Source organism: Pezoporus wallicus, unplaced genomic scaffold (genome assembly GCF_028554395.1).
Source record: "Pezoporus wallicus isolate ANWC-B61680 ecotype Strahan unplaced genomic scaffold, APGP_CSIRO_Pwel_v1 contig_6732, whole genome shotgun sequence".
NCBI classification, from domain to species: domain Eukaryota; kingdom Metazoa; phylum Chordata; class Aves; order Psittaciformes; family Psittacidae; genus Pezoporus; species Pezoporus wallicus.
In genome coordinates this window covers 2329409-2352108 of record NW_026638638.1, presented here as the reverse complement: position 1 = coordinate 2352108, position 22700 = coordinate 2329409, and the positions used below count along the sequence as shown (strand labels likewise).

The 22700-nt window shown below is 40.6% G+C and overlaps 1 protein-coding gene across 3 annotated transcripts in view; it reads left to right on the top strand.

Annotated features, from left to right (window-relative positions):
• The first annotated feature begins 3318 nt into the window (after positions 1-3318).
• The window catches only part of ITGA4 (integrin subunit alpha 4), a 37451-nt gene continuing 18069 nt past the window's right edge, over positions 3319-22700 (top strand). Inside the window, exons 1-14 of one of the 3 annotated variants that reach the window (XM_057411656.1) lie at positions 3319-3534; positions 3619-3740; positions 10488-10594; positions 10693-10822; positions 12123-12190; positions 12848-12977; positions 15581-15666; positions 15989-16048; positions 16141-16278; positions 17259-17367; positions 19590-19684; positions 20017-20107; positions 21134-21179; positions 21532-21686. In XM_057411656.1, coding sequence (XP_057267639.1) covers positions 3347-3534; positions 3619-3740; positions 10488-10594; positions 10693-10822; positions 12123-12190; positions 12848-12977; positions 15581-15666; positions 15989-16048; positions 16141-16278; positions 17259-17367; positions 19590-19684; positions 20017-20107; positions 21134-21179; positions 21532-21686 — 1525 coding nt within the window. In that variant the 5' untranslated portion in view covers positions 3319-3346. Of the gene's footprint in view, positions 3535-3618; positions 3741-10487; positions 10595-10692; positions 10823-12122; positions 12191-12847; positions 12978-15580; positions 15667-15988; positions 16049-16140; positions 16279-17255; positions 17368-19589; positions 19685-20016; positions 20108-21133; positions 21180-21531; positions 21687-22700 lie in introns of those variants that run through there. The other 2 variants (XM_057411655.1, XM_057411657.1) reach the window with 2 other exon arrangements.

Genomic DNA, 22700 nt, shown 5'->3' with positions numbered 1-22700 from the left:
CAACATCTGCACTGCAAATCTGATACAGGTTTGGTCATTCTGATGGGTTATTTTTAACCCAGATCACTTCGCTGATCTGGTTCACTTCTCAGACACAGAACAGTATCAGTATAACAGAGGCAGCAGTATGATTCAATAATGAGCAGCAAGAGATGAGGACAGTCAGATAAGTGCACACATCTGCTATAAAAAATGCTTGCCAAACTGTGGACTAATATACTTTCTCACTTAACAAACCATCCCAACAGCTCCTCTGAAATTGCCTTAGATGGTGAACCAATGTCAAGCAGAAGAGCAAGACACTGATATTTTGCTTCCAGCACTATTAACTCACAGAGGACTATGGAAGATGTGCTGTCCAGATTGCATAGCAGCAAGATGTTTTGGGAAGAATTTACTCTTATTATTTCAGGATGAGTTTATATCTATCAATGCATACTTTCTTTGTAAATATGAGTACTTGTCTTCCACTTTTGGTTCCACCTTTTCTGCAAGTTCTCCTAAGAATCCCTAATAAAACTCAAGTTCTCTCTCTATCACACCATTTTGTGAGTTTTGCATTGATTTTGCTCTCTGCCTTGTCCTGCACCTGATCAGTACTAATACCCTCAAATATTTCTCAAAATATGGATTCCTCACACTCCACTAGATTTATGTTCCGCTGATTTCATTTATGTCTGGTGGATCATGATCACATAGACACTATCGCAGTCTAGAAGACAGCAGACACTTTTCCTCCTGGCAGGCGAAGTACAATACAGTTCTTATCTGCACCACATAAGCAACTATCTGTGTGTTAATAACCGAATCCTACAGCTTTATGATCTACCTTCTCCTGTCAGCTAAGACCCCTGCCACCAGCCCAGTGCCCTCTTTAGCAGCCCAGAGGCTGCTAGAACAGAGGTTTTACAAAGTCCCTAAAACTTTGAGTAATGTCTCTCTCCCATCAATACTGGTCTCAGGAGACTGTAACTTGTCTCTGAGTACCACAAGCACCTGGCTCACACTTACACTCATTGATAAGCTACAACACCAAGTGTGAGGAACAAGTCATCTAATCAAGGGTTAGGGTGGGGTTCTCCCAAATGGTTAGAAATACAGCTGCAGAGATTGCTCAGTTGCAATTACATGGTTCCTGCATCAGCTATTTGCAAAATGATAGACTTAAGATGGGTCTTGGGAGAAAGCAGAAAGAACAGGTATCTAGGAGATAAACTAGCAAGGGAAAAGGAGTCTGGGAAGCTGCTCCATTCTCCCTTATTTCAGGGAAAGAGAATGTGTCCATTTTAGTGAACAAGAAATGAACCCAGGAATCATAACAATCTCTTATAGAAAAGCCTTAAAGTGCCCCAAACTGGGTAAGTGGTCCGTGAAACAATGTTACAATTTCCCACCAACCAAACCACAATTTAGCATTTTGGCTTTAAATCATGCTTGTTGCGCTGCTTTCAGAATGACAGTGAAAACGTCTTGACTGGTAAAAACGCAGCTTCACAGCTGCTGTTGGTTGCTGTAACTCCTTTGATGTCAGTAGTTGGAAGGAAGATGAGTAGCAGCTGAGGAGCTGCTTAACTCCTTTACAGGAAACAGTCGCTTCTCTACATCAGGGTGATCCAGAGAAGCCCTCTGATGGTTCTAAAGATGAGGACTTAAGATACGCTGCTGACTGACTAACTCTCAGATCTTGCAACGTGCTGATCTCATTCCAGGGGTTACACATCTGCATGTGCTTGGGACAAGAAGATTATCACTCCTGCATTGTCCCAATGTCTTGCTCTGGTAGTTGCTCAACATTTTGCAGAAGTGTAACTTCTCACATTTCCACCAACTGAACAGAAATTAAGGGGGGGGGGGGGGGCTATTCTAAGAGGCTTAAAATATTGTGAATTTCCATTAGGAGATCGTACTGTTTCACAGTAATTTCTAATGTATATAAATTCAATTGTTTAAATTATACTGGGTTTGCCTTCCAGATATGGTAAGTAATCTGCATAACTAAACTTTTCATTTTGAAGTGTTTATATTCTTGTTCCTCTAGCTCAAACTACTGTTATACATAGATTATGTGTATACATGGATTATGGCAGGCAGGGAAGCCCTGGCATTCAAGGGGCTTCAGCAGGCCAAGGTCTGTTGGTAGAAGCACCAGGCTTGATTTCAGTATGCACACAATTCAGGATGAGCTAAACCAAGAGTCAGTAACTGACTTCTGAAAACACAGACAATAAAGCTCCTCAGTAAGATCAAGGGAGCCTTTTCAGGACCTACGAAATACTAGGTATCTTGCATGATGGTCACGCTTTTCTTTGTTCTCGTGCTGTCTGGAAGAATGGCTGGTAACTCTATCAAGCAACTGAAGAACCGAACAGGAATGTGAAAAAGTTACTCCAAGATGTAAAAAAAAAAACAAAAAAAAAAAACAACCGATGGGGGGTTGTTCTGATTTCATTCGACTAGTTTTGCCCAGCAGAGGTAGACTTGGGCTCAGGACTGTCTGCTGCTAGGGCACTGGTTTCAGGACCCCTCACCAGGGGGGTAGGGAAGATCCCCTCAGAGCAGTGATGGTGGGGAAGGCTCACAGCACGGGGTACTGGAAGTTTTTGCTCCATCTTAAAAAATAATGCAAGCTTCATCACTCAGTCTTCCTCCCTGGGAGGGAAGATGGGCTTGCGTTTGGCTGTAGCTTCCCGTCTGCTGCTCAGGGTAGATGGGCTGCGGGAGCTGCTAACCAGACTGACCGGACCCGTGCAGTTCAAGGGAGCTGGGTCTGGAAAGTCATCAGGAAGTTTTTAGGAGAAGTACACAGCTCTCCCTTTCCCTCATTCTGCCGCGGAAACAGGAGCTACCTAGCCCCGGCGGCCCGCCGAGCAGATATACCGGGGCTGAGGTGAGGGGTTCCCGACTCCCTCGCTGTCCCGCCGGGGACGGGGGTCATGATGACCATGTCCCACGGGACCAGGCCGTGCACTGCCCGGAGACACTGGGTCCCAGAGGCCGTACCCTCCCAGGGCCTGCCTCCCTCCCGCAGCACCACCGTGGTCGCGGACGGGGCGGGGAGAAACCCGACCCCAGCCACCGGGAAGAGCGAGGGGCTGCTGCAACGCGGGAGGAGGCGGTGCGGCTGTGCAACTCCCCTATCCGGAGGGGACGCCTCGGCTCGGGGCTGTGGGCAGGCCGCCCGACTCGCTGATAGCAGAGACAGCGCAGAGTGCGGACTGCCGCCGTCCCGGGGTGGGGCAGGGTAAGGCGGGGGCGCGGCGCTACCCTCCCCTTTCGCTGAAAGGGGGAGCGGAGCTAGGCGGGAAGCCGGCGCCGGCCGCCTGTTTGCCTCCGGCTGGCCGGAGCCATGCGGAGCTGTGGGACGGCGAGGAGGGTTGCGGGTTGTGTTGCCCCGCTGCTGCTGCTGCTATGGCAGTGCCTGCCGACGGCCCGGCCTTACAACTTGGACACTCAGCACCCACTGCTCTTCCAGGGGGGCAACGGGACCCTCTTCGGGTACTCGGTTCTCCTTCACCAACACGGCGAGGAGAAATGGTGAGTTCCCTTCCGGCCGGGTGGCCCCCGCGGGGACCCGTTCCGCCCGTCGCGGCCCCTCACGCTGCCGTCTCTGCCCCGCAGGCTAGTGGTGGGCGCGCCGCAGGCCAGCTGGCCCACCAACATCTCGGTCGTCAACCCGGGGGCCATTTTCCGGTGCCGGATAGGGGGGAACCCCCGCGGGCGGTGCGAGCAGCTCCAGCTGGGTGAGTCGGCGGCGGGGCGCGGGCGGGGAGACACCGGGTGCTGGCGGAGGGGCCCGGACGGCGGGGTGGGTGGTTGGAGTGTCCCTGCCGGCGGCGGGACGGCAGGGTTCTTTGTAGGTTTCTTCTGCGTCTTTTCAGGTGAAACTGGCTTTATCTCTCGCTAAGGGGTGAGACTAACGCTATCGCCGAAGGGCAGCAACGGTGGCACCTTTATATTTATTTCTTTTCTCTGTAGACAGAAAGAAATGCACCAAAACTTGATTTGGAGAACTTGCATGTGACAGCTCCCGATGCCAGTTTTCTTTCGCACCTTCAACATCTAGTTCGAAAGCCTTCTGAGAATTTCTCTCGTACTTGTCAGCAGAAAACTAGTTCAGCTTTCAGCTGAGGGCCAGTGTAACGAGCTCAGAGATGGGGGGTGGGGTATGGAAGCATGTGTCTAAATCGTCTTTTGCAAAGGTTTTTCTTCGTAGAAACTACCCTAAAGTATCTGAGCCACAGTTGTCTCGCGGGTGGGTTCTCCCTCCTACCAGATTTCTTGAAAAAAATCGAGTTTAAGGGGAACAAAGCTATTTTTGACTGAATCAGTTTTTCCAGCTCTTAACGTTCATCCAAACTTCTCTACCTCCTCAGCCAACAGCTTGGGAGATGCAACTGGATAGGCTTAGCCAACTTCAAAGTGTTTGCTACTTGTTAAAAAGGAGAACACTTTGCAATGGGTTACCGTGATTATGTGTGAATTGCTTTGGGCTCTGTTCTTGTTCCCCTGGCATACAGTGCTGTTGGTTCTATCCCTGTGCTATGCATGGGAAGCTTCCTGAACTTTCTATCCTGCTGTGACTGAGACTATCCGATCCGTTAAAACTATGAATTTACCGCCCAGTAAGGATAAGCGCGGGAAAGGGCTTTCAAATTACTTGAAACCAATGGAAACAATATCGTGCCATGAACTGAATGCGCATTCTGTGACAAAAACGTTAAAACAACTATTTCTCTACATATTTATGCATGATGATTGGAACTGATGGGTTCTATCCATTTTTGCACTTACAGTTAGAAGGAAGAATTGTTTTTTTAACCAAGCCATGAAAGTGTAAGATACTTTAAGTGGTTCTTGTAGCCACATAAAGAAAAGCCAAGCTATTCCTGGAAAGAAATGCAAGAAAACTTACTCCAGCCCAAGTAGTTCTTATTTTTTGTTCTTTTTAATATATAGCAAAAAGCCTTCTTCTCCAAACATTTGTTTGTAAGAGAAGGTTTGCATAAGTAGTAAAATAGCGAAGATGCAGTTCTGGATTGAAGGTGAAAACAGTGTTTCACTGCATGGGGGAAGGAAAAGAGGGGAAGGGTAGTAAGTTTCAGGTTCTTTGAAAACTACATGCATCTGCAGTACTTCTCGACTTACTCATTTAGCCAGTGGAGAAACAAAAGCGCTAACAAAATAACTTGATGGGCTTTTTCCTCAGTAGCTTAAGGGATTCAAATAGAAACGATGCAACAGGTGAATGGAAATGTATATGTGGCTCCAGAGGCTTAATTTAACACAGCTGCTATTCCTGGGTTTAGAGGCAGCAGGTTATGCAATGCTGGTTGCTGTCTTGTCCTGTACTCCTAAAACCAGTGATGCTGCAAGAGATTTTTGCAGTGTTTGTTTCCCTTAGTGCTAGCTGACATCTTTACATCGTGAAGGTACGCCTGCGGTATTTCTGAAGTTAAATAGATACTGCAAAGAAGTGCTCTATTGTAAAACAGGTCATTGAGGTCAACGAAGAAGCCAAAGGCGGTTGTGGCGCATGGGGTGTAAATGAAGTAGCGTAGTATCTGAGGTTTGTTAAGCCTTTCCCATCCTGCTGAGCGGTCACAGAAGTACACAAGGGAACTTGCAATTGCAAAGCTGAGCTTAATTATCTCTTGTCTAGCTCATTCAGGCTGTCAACAACTCTTGGACATAATGGTTTTATCAATGCAGTGTCTTTCAGTCAGTGACCTCCTCATTCTCCTGCTTGGATTCATGGCAGTGACAAGTTTGGGTTCTGATCTTGTAGAATAGGATAATTTTGTTTGAAAAATGTGCAGTGATATATTACATTGCTGGTACAGGCAAACTGAGAAATAGCCATTTCTGTCTTTCTCTTAAATACTTCAGTTCACATTTCTGTCAGTAGAAGAATCTTTGAGGTAATAAGTTTCTAATTGTGAGTCATAGAAATGTAGATGTGACAACAGGTGATTGAAATGGGTTTTTCCAGGTGTTTGGCCTCTGTAATGTACGTGAATTACTTAGAGACAGAAACGTTAAAACATTTTGTTGCTATTTTTCACTCAAGTAGCCTTGAAACTGGCATAACTAATTAATTAAGGATTCCTGCACAATTAGGGAGCCTCTGATCACACAAAACTACTGTTGTATTTTTTATGTTGCACGTTCCTATCTGCTTGCTCAGACGAGAAAGAGTTGCTGGGAACAGTACTGTGCTGCCGTCATTCCAGCATCTGGAAATAACCCATCCAGGCATACTTCAGAGAATTTTACATTTGTTCAAGGTGTTTCAAGGGCCTAGGCTGGTTTAAGGGCAGAGAGGAGCCATGAGATACATTAGTAAATCTTCATCTTCCAGGCCCCTTACTGGCATTTTAAAATCTCTTCCTGATTGCTGAATAGAGGAGTAATGTTTTAAGAGGGTTTTTTTTCTAGTTCTGTTACTTCTGTTGATGATATCAAGTATTGTAGACTGCTGTTTTGTTTGTATTTGGAGTGGTTTTAAACTATGACTTATGTTAGATGCAGAGGCTTGTTATCAAGCTCTAAGCACAAATACAAAATACACTTCTTCAGATTTATTATTTGGAGAACGAAGTGTCCATTTCTACCAGTCTCCTGGCCTTTTGAATTTCAAAACCTTGCCACGCCAGTTTGAGGTAGTCGTTAAGTTACTGCAGAGGATCTTGCACAGAGTTCATCAGATGTTTTGGTATTCTGGACTTGCGAAACAAAACAGAAGTTCTTCAACAAAATAGCTCTCAGATTTGAAACAATGATTCACTGGCCAAAAATATTGGAAACAATTTCTAAAAGTTGCAGTTCAGTCTAAAACCAACAGAGATTCAACTACGAAGGTACACAGTAAATTCAGAACATGGTGTTTAATACAAGACCAGAAAGCTCTGCCCACAGTTTCAGCCTTCTACCCTTCCTTTTAAGTCTCTGATACAATTAACCTGTGAACAAATTGCCCTCTAGCTCCCCCAGCTGAATCATTGCAATGGAAAAGTGAGCAGTTAATGGTTTTCCCCATAGGGCTGACCTGCGTTGTTAAACTTTTGAGTTCAGTAAGCTTTGCCTTTGGTAGTTTGGCTTTTTTGATCTCACTTGCATTGTTTGTCCCCTGTCAGTGATCTCCTTTGAAATAGAAACACTATTCCAAGGAAGACAGAACCTTCTGGACCTTGGTCTGTTTAGAGTTCAACAGCTGGCACTTAACTAAAATGTTTTGGGTAGAAGTGGTTCAAGGGAACATAAGAGAAATAAGACCTATCAATTCTTTGTAGAGATCACCCTGGATGAATGAAAAAGAGTCTGATGAGGCCCTGGCATCTAGGAGCAGGATATTATAAGGCTTATTGTCTTTGCAGTAGACTTCATAGTTTTAATCAATTAGCAATAGGACTAGAGGAGTTCTGGGAGGATAAAAAGGATCATGGGAGGTTTTTGGGCATGGAAAGCACTGAAGCAAGTTATATAAAACTTTTTTGAGATGACATTGCAGAGACATCTGTATTGGAGTCCTTGAGGCCAAAGCTAGAAGAGGCTTTATAAGTTGTGACCTTATTTATATGCGATTGTGCTGTTTCTGTGGATGTATGCAGCAGGGATTATAGGAGAAGTGTATCTTCCAGCTGTGTAATGTACACAGGCTGGGCAATTACTTATCTCTCGGTGACTTCATGACAGCACGTGTTCCTTTTCCCTGAGGCAACCAAGCTGCCATGTCCTCTTGAGCTTATGCAGTGTTGCTCTGTTGCTTGTGTGGAATATAGCATTCTTTCTTCTCATTCGATAAAACTTTTATAATGTCATACTCTGAGTAAGGGCTCATCATGGTGTCTAGGATGTCAAGCTCATGCTTCTCTTGCCCACAAAAGCCTATAATTTTCAAGGTGGTTGAATACTTGCCAGTCAGAGAAAGAGAGGAGACATAAGACAGCAGGTCAACAAAGGGCCAAAGAGAGCCTTAAGAATGTTTGCTGGAGCCAAGTAAAAGCAGGAGTGCAATCCGGTGAGCATGAAGAAATGGTGGTGCTTTTTCGTGTTGTGGCACAGAAATGAAGCACTAAGACAAGCAATACTTATCTCTCATGTCATTATTATCTGGTGTTGTTTGACTTACTGATAGACTCAAAAAGCCTCTTGAGGTTTAAATTTATGACACTGATCTTCTCCCCTTTTCCCATTTTCTAAAAATCCACATACACTATAAACCAAAGTTATTGTCATCAGGGGATGGAAAGCATTGCTAGAAGGGAGTTAGCAGAGGGCCTTTTGCAATTTCAAGGAGGATTAATTCTTACATGTGGGGGTGTAATGGAATTTTGTTTTCTGAGGAGATTTCAGTTGGATAAACATGCTCTATAATTCATACAAACAGTGGGCATGTCTCCCTTAGGAAGTGAGGACTTCTACGTGACATAATTCCAAAATTAAATTCCAAAATTAAATTCCAAGCTTGTGACTGAAATTGATATGTATTCAGCATGTAGAATTTAATGTCATTGACATTAGCCAAGTAGGAGAATTCAGAAGCTTATCACTTAAACCTGCAGAAAAACCCAACTTGTTTTTAGTAGATTTTTTAAATAATGCATTTTCTTTCATCCTTGTCTTGAAGTAAGAGCCCACATGTTGTTAATTACCATTCGTCAGGTCACCTACAGGAATTATTAAATGACAGTAATATAAAATCTCTTGGCCAGAAGACAATTGAGTATGAGAGTGCTAAGGTCAGTTCCTGTTTACTTGGACTTTGCATCGCTATTTCCTTGATTTCTTATGGAAAGGTATATGGGGGAGGAAGTAATAAAGAAGAGGTGAAGGAGAGTTAGATGCCTCTTGACTCTGTGAAGGGTGTTATATTTGGAAGAAGGTAAGAGTGCTGTTGTGGTGTGCAGGATGCGTCCTCCTGTCTGCAGGTTGGTGAGGGGTTCTAGACTGTGCTACTCTCACCTCCATCAGAGCAGGGAGAAAGTGTGATGTTTGGAAAAAGAAATGGAGAGGTAATACGTAAGTAGAAGAAATCAAGGCTCCAGCAGTTTCTTCAGACAAATGTCGGTTGCTGGGCCTGTCACAAAACAGTAGGGAACAGGCTCTGAAATTAGGATGGTTGTTGGGTTTTATTCATAGAATCATAGAATGGTTTGGGTTGAAATGGACTTTAAAGATCATACAAATACTTCTCCGGATGTTTTCTTACCATGTGATAGAGCTATCTTGACTCCATTAATCTGGTATTTTCTCTTAAAAAGTCCATGACACCCTAGGTATTAAATCATATGTTTTTCTCCTGGCTACTGAATAGAGTAGGTGTATCCCTCCATTCTATATCCATACTTAATTGATAATTGCACAACTGTATGTCCTATAAAAGGAATTCAGCAAGTCCACTAAAGTGTATTTATTTAAACTCTGTAGTGCATTGGACAGTGGCAAATTTCAGCTCTGGCGTGAGCACAGTTTTAGGGGGAGTGATTTATTTTATTTTTTCCTCCTCTCTGGGTATATTGGTACTCTGGGGTGTGCATTGGCATCCTCTTCTGAGTAACTAAACCCCTTAAACCTCAAAAGTTTGGTGTTCACCAGTAAGTGTGTTGAATCTGTGAGAGTCTTAAAAATTATGCAGAAGAGTTTGTCCAAATGTCATATGTTTCCCTATAAGAAATGTCTTTCATCAATCGTGTTGTGCTGATGCATAGAAAATGCTGGTTCAGTGATTTGGTTGATGCTTATTTATACAGGCATCTTACAAATAAAAAGCTTGCTTCATGCAACTTTGAATGTTTTTAAATGTTTAGCTTCTCCTTACCACTACTTCTTTCTAGAAGGAAGCAAATATTTGCTAACTTGGCAATACTTTTGGGGGGGGTTAGAAGAAATTTCACTGTAGTCTCTATGGTTTTAAAAATTAAATCTCTTCAAGAGCAAAACCAAAGAGCTGCAGATAAATAATTGCAACAGTGCAGGCAGTACACAGGACATGCATATGTAATAATCTGGCATCTCCAGTTGAGATTGCAGTTTTACAGCCTTTATTTGATAGCCATTTGCAGTAGAGATCATTTTAAGGTCTGCTGCCAGTAGATACGTATTTGGAAAGATGCTTGCCTTAGGCTAGAGTTTAGGTAGCACTCACGGGTGTTACTTGTGTTTCTAAGGAACTTTCAGGCTGAAGAACTCCTGCAAAGCCAGTCCTTCATCAGATTGATGTAGCCTAACTTTCTATCTTAATTTCAATAATGATGGAGAAGCCAAGCTTCACTGCCAGCTTATGTTCAGAACCAGTATGTTCCCTTTGGCTATGTGCAATTGTACCTTTGTTCAAGAAGAAAGTGAAAAGTCTACATGGCCTGTTTAAGACAGAAGTCAGATCCACCAGTTACTGTAGTTTCCCCTTAGAGTTTTTGAGTGCTTCTGTTACCCACTACATGGCCCTTCAGCTTGTATCCCTGCTCAAAGCATTGGTCTTTGTGTCCTAGGCAACCCCAATGGAGAGTACTGTGGGAAGACTTGTTTGGAAGAGCGTGATAATCAGTGGCTGGGTGTCAGTTTATCGAGGCAGCCAAAAGAAAATGGATCTATCGTTGTATGTATTAACAGCTGGAGCTGCGTGTCTGTTTGTCAGACTGCTTTTACATTTCTTGTGCTTCTCTGTCAAAAATCACTTTTGGTTTTTATCCATAGGCCTGTGGACATAGATGGAAAAATATCTTTTACATAAGAACTGAACACAAACTCCCATATGGTATTTGTTTTGCTGTCCCTTCTGATTTTCGAACTGAACTGAGCAGAAGAATATGCCCATGCTATAAAGGTAAGCAGATTGCTTGGGTCCTTTTTAGGGGAAGGGCATAAGTGCATGGTGCACAGTTTGCGAAGAGCCTATGTGGCTGTGAGCAGGCTTTCTGCAGCCAAAGGTTTGAAGGTTGGGTACTAATGATACAAGCCCAACTTAAGATGTAAATTTGTTAGCAAGATGTTTATCACTTCAAATAAAAGCTTCTTTCAACAGGTAAAAAAATACAGTTTCAATAGGGTATCAGAATATTTGTTCCTTAGACTGGATCACTGGAGCATGTGTGGTCCTCAAAAAAAGGCCAGTAGAGGACTTCCTTGCTTCCTTTACTCTCATTTGCTTGCTCTGCTCAGGAGAGTGCCTCACAGCAGTAATACCAGCAAGTGATGGCTGCTGCCTGCTCCTTAGCCTTTGGTAGAAAGCTGCTGTGGTTGCTCAACAGTGTGTGTCCGTGCTCCTTGCTTGCCTCCTGCCAAGGCCACTGCTGTGGCATAAGACTTTCAGTGGTCATTCCTGAGAAGACTTCAGGAGTAGAGTCAAGACATGAGGCCGTCAGATGAGTCCATCCCTGCCTACCCTTTCATGCCTGCCTCGCATCCAGGAGAACAATCTCATGAGGCTGCAAGGAAGAGCTGACCGTCTGGCCTTTCTGTGCAGACCAATAGAATAATGCCATCAGATGTCCTGCTGCTGGCTTCAGAGACTGTTACAAACATTGGTGAAATTATGCTTTTACCTTTGGTGACTTTTCTAAGCGAACAAATCTATTGATGAGATGAAGGGGATCCTGATGAGGGAGGCAGTTAGCAAAGAAAAGCAGGAAAACAGAGCTGGGAGAGCTGGACATAAAGACAACTGCTTAGGATGATGGATACCAATATGTCCAAGATAGCCATAACACAAGCTCTGCAGAGCACTAGTGGAGCATCAGAACAACTCCTGTCAAGAATAATAAGCCTGTCAATCAGATTATGCCTGAATTGCACAAAGTGGAAGAGAAGAGCTAAGCTTATCTAACTGTGCTGCTCAAACTATTTGTGCTATTTCATTCATGGGACAGTTTAAAAAAGAAAAGTATAGCCTTTATAGTGACAGGATTTCAAAGCCAGCTGTGATCAAGTAATACATAGTGCTTTGAGTTTGTTACAATACTATATTGAAGCTACAGTGGAGACCAGTGTTTCTAGTTTTATTACAGAACTGAAAATGTTGTTTTGTTGTTTTTTAAGTTGTCTTAACTTCTGTTGACAAGCTGGTAACAAATTCTTAAACTACATGCTTCTCATCTTTTTAAAAAATTTCTTGGCATTATTCTCAGATCATGTGCGAAAGTTGGGAGAAGACCATGGGTCGTGCCAGGCTGGAATGTCTAGTTTTTACATTGAGGTGTGTATTTAAAATACCAAACTTCTTTCTAGATATATACACACTTAATATACGTATACATACCTAAAAGTATATACATAAATGCAAACATTAACACTGTCTTTTATTGTGGGAGGGAAAAATCAGACTTTTCTCATCTCTTTTTAATTGAATCTTGTGAGACCTGCATGATAATTCTAAAACAAGTAGTTTTTATTCCCAAGAATACTTTTGCAATTTACTACTACACAGAATTGCTTTTCATCTGGAAAAAGAGTATGAATGTAAGAGTGTGAAGTTTTATTATTGTCTTTAATCTGTTTGATGTAACATTAACATTAATAATGCTTACCTTCTTGCTTGACAGAATAATACTGTTATTTAATCTTCATTTCACTCTAAGATAATGATTTTCAAAAAACTCTTGAGAAGCAAATACCCTGTTTGTTGCTCTTTTCTAAGTTGTTCACACCTTAAAGTTTTTAATAACTGTATTTTTAGAAAGTCTGAAAAACATCATCTGTGATCTAGAGGTAATCCCCCAGTACTGAGGCAGAAGCATTTCCAGTAGCATTTTAATTGAATTTACAGGAGGTCTAAAGACAATCATTTGACTTGCTTTGCTTGTTTTCATTAATATTTAAATATGAATAACATGGTTTTGGCTTTTTTTTTCAGGACTTAATTATAATGGGAGCCCCTGGATCATTTTATTGGACTGGTTCTGTTTTTATATACAACACAACAGCAAATAAAATCCATGGTTATACAGATTCAAATAACCAAGTGAAGTTTGGCAGCTATCTAGGTACTTAAAAATATTTAATACTTTACAAAAAACACAGACCAAAGAATTAGCTAAATAGCTGATGTTCAAGTGAGTGCACAGTTTTATCAGTGCTTGCTTTATTAATCCCAGAAGTCACAGTTATAAAGATGTGTTCTGATTTTGTTAAATATTATTTCATTATAAGTCTTCCTCCATATTATTTTTACATGTAAACTTCTCAAACACGGGATTTCTGTTTTTATCATCTTTCTTGAGTTTCTATGGTTTCTTGATTTAGAAGGGCAAGATAGGCTTCTGATTAGTATGGTTTGCTTGGTCTGGATTTGTGGGAATGTAGACCTTATCTATGAATGCCTGCAAACAAAGCCATGAAGCTCCTACTCATGTATCGATTTCCAAGTAGTTAGCTGAATTTAGTGCTAAAATTTGTAGAGTTTTATACCAAGAGCCATCATCAGCTTCAGTTTTCTCACTACATACTAAGAAAAGCTTGTCTATCCTTCCTGGACTCCTGAGCAAGGATATTTTTGCCCCTGACCATTGCTTTTTGCATTTTCCCAGTCATAGATCTGGTTCACGTGGATAAACATTTCCTGTGTCTGATTTCAATCTTTTGAGAATAGGAAGCAGGCATAACCTATGAAATACAAAGTGACCAACTTAAGAACAGTACTGAGCCTTGCAAGGGCTGCAGTTGCGCTCTGTGGGAAAGTCAAGCAAAAGAGATGCTGGATGGCAAAAGGTGATCAAATACCCAAGTCGTTATGGTTAACCAGTAATGTTTCTAACCTTTCATAAGACAAACAAAAACACTTGGGAGAATGCTTGTTCTAACTTTCCAGTAACAATCAGCAGAAAAAATATTGCACCTATAGGGGAGGAAAAAAGGTCATTTCAGATTTCTACTCCTACAGCTGTAACTGAGAATTTCTGTAATGAGTGGGTCAAATCATTCATAGCCAAAAGTCAGGCACAGGCAAATCGGTAAAAGCTTGCATAAGGACTGGTGCTGGGGAGGGTGCATGGAAGGCCTTCCTGCACATGTGTGGCCTCTCCTGGTTCCCTGAGCTATCCAGGACCTGAGATGAGCTGGAGTTTGCTTCTCCAGTGACTTGGTGCAACTGTACCAGGCTTGGCACAGCCATGTGTCCTCTGAAATTCCCCTTTCTACAGGAAAGTGAAGAAAGGAACTATTAGCTCATCTGTGTGTCTCTGCAGTAGCAGCTATGATAAACGTTAAATGTTGCATTGTTCCATGCTACTTAAACCTCTGCTTTGTTTCCTTATAATAATATAAAATGTGGTTGAAAGAATGTAAAGGCTACTGTTCTGTTCCATCTTTGGCATTATTTAAGGCCAAAATCTATTTAGGGTTAATTCTGTTAACAACGTTTGTTGGGTTTTTAGTCTGAGTTTACTTCTCCCTTAAATAATAAACAAAAATATCCCTACCAGCTTACCAAGTAGTGGAAGTATCTTGTGACCAGAGTGTAATTCAAACACATGACTAGACATAATTATCTACTTATGCCACTCTTCTTCTGGCAGGGATTGAGAAGTTGATTTCTTTATTTACATCCTTAATTAAACAAAGAGTAATAATTAACAAAGAGATCTCTAGGAGGTGTGTGGGAAAGCATCATAACATTTTGCATAAGTTGGAAGAAACGAAGAATGTTGATTCTCAGAGTATTCAGTGAAAATGGAAAAATCATCTTAGATCAGATGAGAACAAGCCTTGAATTCTAGACTAATATCTTCATGGGTGAAAGATTGAAGGCTTGTTCTCATCTGATCCAAGATGATTTTTCTGTTTTCACTGCATACTGTGAGAGTTAACATTCATTCAGTAAATGCAAGAGTAGTAGAATATATCAGCTGTCTCCCCTGTTTCAACTTGGCTGTAACGTTTTCTGGGAAGAGTATTGATGACTTGTGTAGGCATAGGTAGCTCTGCAGGACTGCACAGATCAGTTTGCAGTCCTGTAACTGGACACCTGCACCAAAATGCGGTCCTGTTTGTGCACAGCTGTCTCCACACGTTACAATACTTATGTAGATCCATTTACAAAAGCTGATGCAGTGTTTTCTTATCACATAATCAAGCTAGTGCTTCAGTTTCTTCCTGACACTTTTGTATGTGTATATGCACAGTGCTCTATGTATGTGTGCATGAATACGTGCACGTACATATACGTAGCACTACATTTTTCTGCAGTCCACTTACAGCAGTAATCAGAGAGTAACAAATCAGTTAAGTGTTCCCATATAGTTTTGTCCGGGCTTTTGATAATTTTATTTGTATTATAATACAGACTCACTGAACAATTGCAGAATACACATTAACAGAAGGTGTTTGAAATATATTTTATTGGCTTTTAAAGTGTGGCAGATAATTGAGATTCTGGGAAAGAAAAGAGTTTTTCTGACACTTGTTTCTGCTTGCTGGAACTTACTGGTTTTATTGACCTTTTGCTTATATTTAAACTTTTTTTTCTGTTTTCATTGCCAATTTGCATGATGTCTGAATGTCAGACTCAATAATTTGTAGTGTTGACAGCTCTTGAACGTCATGCTCCCATTTTATTTCCAGTACTGAATAGTGCATTTCTAATTTACAGGATACTCTGTTGGGGCTGGACATTTTCTGACATCAGCCAGTACAGAAGTAATTGGAGGAGCTCCCCAACAGGAACAGACTGGTAAAGTAAGAGATTGTTTATACTATTGGTTTGAAGAATATACCCCCATGTACCTACCTATGATTTTCCAATTTAGGTTAATGTATTAAAGACAAGTATCAGGTAGATATGATTTTTCATAGGGAGAAAAGTCAGAGGAATGAGGGGTGATAGTTTAGATAACATTGGTGTGAGGTGTTAAAGGTACAGATAGGATACAGTAAATAGCTGTACTTTGTGATACTGTGTGTTGTTTTGGTGATTCTCTAGCACGTTGCAGAGAAAGCATGGGGAAATACTTCAGATTATTGTTTATTGGATTCCACTTACATTTTCTTTTCATTTTAGGCATATATTTTTAGCATTGAGGAGGACCTAAATATTCTGTTTGAACTAAGGGGTAAAAAGGTAAATCTTTCATACCACTTTTCTCCACATTAGAACTTCTAGCATGTCTTCATGGAAATTCAAAACCAATGTTATTTCATTTTTGCACACAGCTAGGTTCTTACTTCGGAGCTGCAGTTTGTGCTGTGGACCTGAATTCAGATGGCCTCTCAGACTTGCTGGTTGGTGCTCCAATGCAAAGTACTATCAGAGAAGAGGGAAGAGTTTATGTCTATATCAATTCAGGTTCTGTAAGTATTTTCTTCTTGGTAATAGTCATTCTAGTATAACTAAGAGGAATAGATTTCCTCTCTCAGCATACAACATTTCAGGATATAGAAGAAACAACTCTAGAACTGTGATGACAATCCCAGCAGGGCTGTGTAGCATACTTGCAGAAGGTTGGCTGTATAAGGTGTGATGCATTATTACGCTAGTGTTAGAATTTAGGTCAGGCTAGTTTTGTTTCACAGTATCTATAGGTGGTGACAGCCTGCCACTACAGCCTCTTTGCAAGCTCTCTGCCATTACCATGCTTACCACTGAACTGGTGTGTGAAGAGCAACTTTTTTAGCACTTCAGAAACAAACAAGGAATGAAAAGTTTGCCTGCAGTTAGTGGTACCAGTCAGGAAAGAGAATGGTAATCCTCAGTTTGTCAAATAAATTAACTTTGCAGATCATGCATTAGAAATAGCTTCCTTTTATTCTTTTTAAGGATGGAGAAGTGAAAGTATAAACCCTATTTTTTGTGTGTTCTGAATTTTTCTGGCTTTGTAAATTTTTTTCTTATTTACCTTCTTTTCTCTCTAATACATATTTATTCTCTTATACTTGCAATTAACATTTTCCTAACATGTTTTCTGCACAGAGATCTAAGTCACTCCAGGGTAAGGAGTGTGACATCTAAGGCACATGCAATAGCTCTGAACAGCTACTCTTTACTACATTTTTGGCAGTTTTCTCAGAGCAGTAATCCCTTGTATTCTGATATAAGCTTGCTGCTGCTTACCGGGAACACATTGCTGTTCTCCTTATTAAAAAACAACTTTCTTTTTTTTCTTAGTCTAACACTAAATACTATTAAATACCTTTGGTAGTGCTTGCTTCTGCACCAAGTCTTTCAGTAGGATTTTATATTGGCATCCAAGGCAGTTTTAACATTTTGAGTAAAATTCCGGGACACTTGGAAGGCACCCTGTTAATGTGCCGTTGACTCTTTTCTTCAGGAGGCAAAGATGGTAGAACTGAACATAGAGCTGAGTGGGAGTGACTCATACGCAGCCAGGTTTGGAGAGTCCATAGCCAATCTAGGAGACATTGATAATGATGGCTTTGAAGGTAAGTATAAAAAGAAAACTCCTTGGGTTTAATTCTCTCTGAGCAGTGGACTGTCATGATAAACAGGACAATTATGGAAGTCTTGGAAGAATTTCAGTTGATAAGTTGACTTTTCTTTTCCAGGCCACTGTTGTGAAATACAGCTATTTCGCAGTCATTGATGTGTAATACCAAGAGGTTAGGTTCTGTTGCTTTAATACAGAACATGACCACAAGGTGATAACATAATCTGTTACTCCAAGTGCTGGACTTCTAGTAGAATTCTTCATCCTGTTTTAGAGATCTGAGACAATGGTTGGGGAACAATCTGGTGATATTTTTTTTTTTTAACATCATAAATAAAAGTTACACATTGAGTCAAGATCTGCTTCCAATAGGAAGCACTAAATAGATGGAGATAAGGAAAACAACCTGCAAGTTGGGAGTCTATTGTGGGACTACTTCTCAGTCAAGCCCTCAGATAACCCATGAATTGCCTAGCAAGGTTTGCCAGTAGACAGAGAACACAGGGACGGACTTCAGCGGCCATCCCCCAGTGGTGAATTCAGAATGTTAATGGGGCTCTGAGGGAGGCTTTTGTTCCTGTTGTCTATACAGGAGGTTCTGTTTCGGGCATATAAAGTTAGATGCCTTAACAGAAGCAGAATATCCTCTCTTCCTTCCCCACCACCCAGGGTGAAACACCTTCTCTAAATATGATATGTGCTGCAATTTCTGTTGGTATTGTTCGGGTGGAACCTGCTCAGAGAGCAGAAACGTTCAGTCTCCAGACTTGTGTCTGACTTCTGTGATAAGCATTGAAAGAGAATGCTGTGTGAAAGTTATAGATAAAAGATACTTTAGTACTAGGAAACAGATGAAAGGATGCAAGACAGGTTATAACATCTAGAATGACTCTCATGGCCTTGAATTTCCCTTCTGCTTCCAGTTAGGCTGCCTAAAATGTATTTGCTACAGAAAGCTGCATGGTCTGCTGCTCTTAGCTTCTTTTCTTCCAAGACCATTCACTAGCTGTTTAAGTAGCCTGCAAAACACAGCTGACTGGGAGGACTCCAGCTGCACTGAAGAAAGCAGAGGGGGCCTGGCCCAGTGGCTTCATTCATCTTGTCGTGGTTTAAGACAAAAAGGAATGGCCAAAATTTCTGCCTGAAAAGCTGTCATGTGCTCCCTTCCAGCAGAAGGGCAGGCACAATACATGGTATGGGGACAGGCTAAAAACATGACGGGCATTTTCTACTGTTCAAAAATTTATAAGCAGTTTCAGTTTTTCAATCATCAAAACTTGGACTGTAGGCAGGGAGCTAATATCCTTTGTGAGAAACTGTCAGCTGTATCTTTATCAAGTTCATATCTTTATACTTCATAATTACCCTTTCTAATTGCAGGTACAATCCAGGGTTCTGTTTTCACTCTTCCCTTTGTTTTTGTGATTTTTTTTTTTTTTGGTTCTGTTCCATAACCTGCAAAGCTTGGAATAGTCATTCCCTTCTTATCTGGTCTCCTTATCCGTAAAGGAGTTCTTTTTTTTCCTTACCTCCTTTGATACCTTTTCCTTAAATTCTTGTTACATGTAGTTTCTCCTGTTTTGCATTACCTTCACAATTTTACACATAAGTTTCAGGTTTTGCCCCAAAACATTCACAAACTGTAAAGGAAATACTGTATCCAGAGGTAGGGCTGGGGAAGAGAGAAGTAAAATCAAATTAATAGCACCAAAGCAAAGTAGATGTATGACAGATAACATAATATAAAATTGGCATTCTGAAACTGCAGGGGGGAGGTGGAGCAAACAGGTGGATTACCTTTTTAAGGGAGCAAAAACATTGGGGTTGGAGGTAGTGAAGCAAATATTGAGAGTGGCAGTAGGAAAAGAAATTTTGCTAGACACAAAACGTATCCCTTTGAACAAACCAGCTACCTTCATTTCCTTATTTAATGCCTGTTCAAGCCTGTTATTAGCTGTTAAGGACATTTCGTGTTAAAATAAATGGTTCATTTCAGGCAGCGTAGTAAGAGTACTTTTTGTGTTTCAGTGATTTAATCCATATGGGAATAGCAGATTGCAGGAAAATCATCATAGTTCTATGAATTCAAACAAGGGTTGTTTTTTTTGTTGTGGTGTGTTTTCTTTAGGGGGTGGGAGCAGTGTTCTTGTTTGGGTTGTTTTTTGAAGACCATGATACTTTTGACTAACCAACTGATAATTGTTTGTTTTTCCACAGATGTAGCAATTGGGGCTCCACACGAAGATGATCTAAAAGGGGTTATTTATATATACAATGGCAGGGAAGATGGAATAACACCATCATTTTCACAGGTACAATTTTTCAATTAAAAATAATCAGTCCAGAAAAACCTTCAGTTTCAAGAGGGTTCTCCATTTAACACTCAGACCATCTAAGGTACTTTAAAAGACTTCAGAATTAATCTGTAACAGAAAAAATAATTGTTTTGGAGGCCTTAGATAGAATTTATGGGGTATAACACTTGGCAGTAATTGAGGAATATTACTTTCAGAGGTATACTTTCACAGGTAAGCATGTAACTGTCTTCAGCAGCAGGAAGGTTGTGCCAACATTTTTCATTGGAAATTGTAACTCAGGTTAGCTTTCCAAGAATAATTTTCCCTTCTATTTTTTTCCTTTTCAGAGAATACAAGGACATCAACTCAGTAGTTCTTTAAGCATGTTTGGACAATCCATAGCAAGTGCAATTGATGTAGATAACAACGGTTATCAAGGTAAATTAAACAAGTCTGTTTATTTTTCATTTTTAAAAGAATAGAGATTCATGGGGAACAACCTTACCATGCTACTTGTTATTTTAACAAAATCAAAATCTGTTACTAAGGTGACATATTACATGATCCCTTTTGAGAAGAAAAAAAGAAAAAGAGCTATAGCTGAGGTGGTTTTGATGGGCATCTAGCTATTATTTAAGGACTGAGAATGATGTAGCAGTAAGGTAATAGTATACAAGAGGAAGAAAAGTGTAATTTTTACCTTTATGCAGCCATCTCATCGCTCATGTCACAACAGTTTGGGCACTGGAAGCATGTTTGCTGTCCAGCCCAGTGTGCTAACCTAAAAAACCTTTCTGTGTTCACGTAGTCTGGATTTTGCTAGGAGTCACTGAGCAACTTGATTCTCAGTTTGCATGAACAATGCATTAACCTAACTTGGGGCTCACAACATTGGATTAAGACTCTTGTGGAGTTCTTGTGGGCATGACACCAAAGTGCTAATTTGGTGTAAAAATAATTTAGCTGGTTCTTAGTGTACAACTGTATTAAGCTTATTGTCAAATTATGTCATTTTGCAGAGAAGCATTATGTCAGGTCAGGTGTTGCCTGCCCCTGAGGTTGTAAAAACATAAAGTGATGATGAACTGTATGTTCTGGCTCTGCTAACAGAAAAGCTATCCAGATTAATTTGTAATGCTTGGTTAAGAAGTAGTATGCAGGTAGCCTGCTGTCAGGTCACCTGTTGCTTACTGGTTTGGGAGTTGCATCCTCAAATCATCGTATTACCAATATCTGCAAGTCCAGCAAATTAGCACATAGCATTAATAGACAGTGGACAAGTATTGGAGGGATCAAATTCTAGACAGAGAACAGCTTTGAATATTACCATATGCTTTCTAATACATAGAGGACAAATGGTGCTTTAATGCTGACCAAAAGATGAATATGCTCCAAAATGCTTGTAACTGAGAAGTAATTCTTGTTGACAACTTATGCTTATTGATCTATTTTTTTTGTGTGCAGATGTAGCAATTGGTGCATTTCTCTCAGATTCTGCTGTGGTGCTGAGGTGAGATTGCTAAATTTCCATGCTTCTAAAGATTATACAATTTAACTGTATTTTTAAATGTAATTTGATAAAACACACTGGTATATCATGATATTCTTCTTCTTGGTGTGTTGAACTTTGGGCATTAGGCTCTAGAATACTACTGAAACATTTAAGTAAGCACCCTGGGGGGGGGGGGGGATACAATTTTGAAACTTCTTGAGGCAGCAGATAATGTGCACGCAGCTATTTGAAGCTGTCTGAAAAAAACAGATAGCTTAAAAAATTATAAAAGACAAAAATAGTTTCTGTCAGAGATTCTGAAAACTATTTCGGAAGTGTTTTGTGAACATTAACTCTTTTCTATTTTTAGAACAAAACCAGTGGTAATTGTTGACGCTTCTTTAAAACATCCAAGTTCAATAAATCGAACTAATTTAAACTGCATGGAAAATGACCAGCCTGCAGTCTGTATGAATTTGAAGATATGCTTTACCTATACAGGACGAGAAGTGCCTGGATATATTGGTAAGCTACCTGGAAAAAAAGTCCAGCACAGGTGTTCAATTTAAATTAACCTATTTACAGAATGTTACTCGTATTTTGTGGACCATTAATTAGTGATGTTAAAAGGGTGAGATATTGTGAGGATGAAGGTGGAACTCCAAGTTGTCTATTGCAACAGTTATTTAATCTGAAATATTTATGGCAACCAGTTTAGACAAACAAAGACTAATTTTTAGCTAGCTAGCTAGCTACATTGTGACGGAAAGAGTTCAGCTGGGGCTGTGCACAACCATGCAATAATATTTTCACATAGTTTTTGCAGCACTGCTAAAGCAGCAGCATCATAGGTTAATTCAGGTACCTGAATTAACTTACTTAGCAAGTGGTGTGATTGGATTCACACTCATGCTTCTGAACAAAGGTGGTAATGATGCCATTTTAGATGGTCTCTTTCATAGCACCATAAGAACTAGGACCAACATTTTGACAGGCTTTTGAATGAAATCGTATACTATTAGGGTTCATGAAGAATAAGAGCACACTTACTTTGTGAACACTTTCTTTTACATAGTTGCCCTGGGACTGTATTCTTGTTTTGCACTGGACTCAACAGGAGTGCTTGTCTGAGCTTTCCACATGCAAAAGTATGGGCTGTTGCTTTGCAATTAGGCAGGGAATTAATGGTGGGTGAATGTCTTAATGTTGAATCAAATGGATTATTCAGCATGATACTCCCATGTCCTCTAAAAGCAGTTATGGACGAAAGAAAGATATGGACCAAACCGTATGGGACCACTGTAGGACCACTGTCTTCCACTTAGTAATAGAGAAAAAACATTCCCTTCATAAAGCATATCAAGCACCTGATCATACAATTATGGAACATTATGCAAAAGAGGGAGTCCTACCATAAGTCCTGAAAAATATATCTTGTATTTTATATAATGCATATTTTGCTTTTGGCACAAACTGACATTGCTTGAAGAGATACCTGTTGGAGGGCATATTCATGGTGAACTTATTTAAAATAATGTA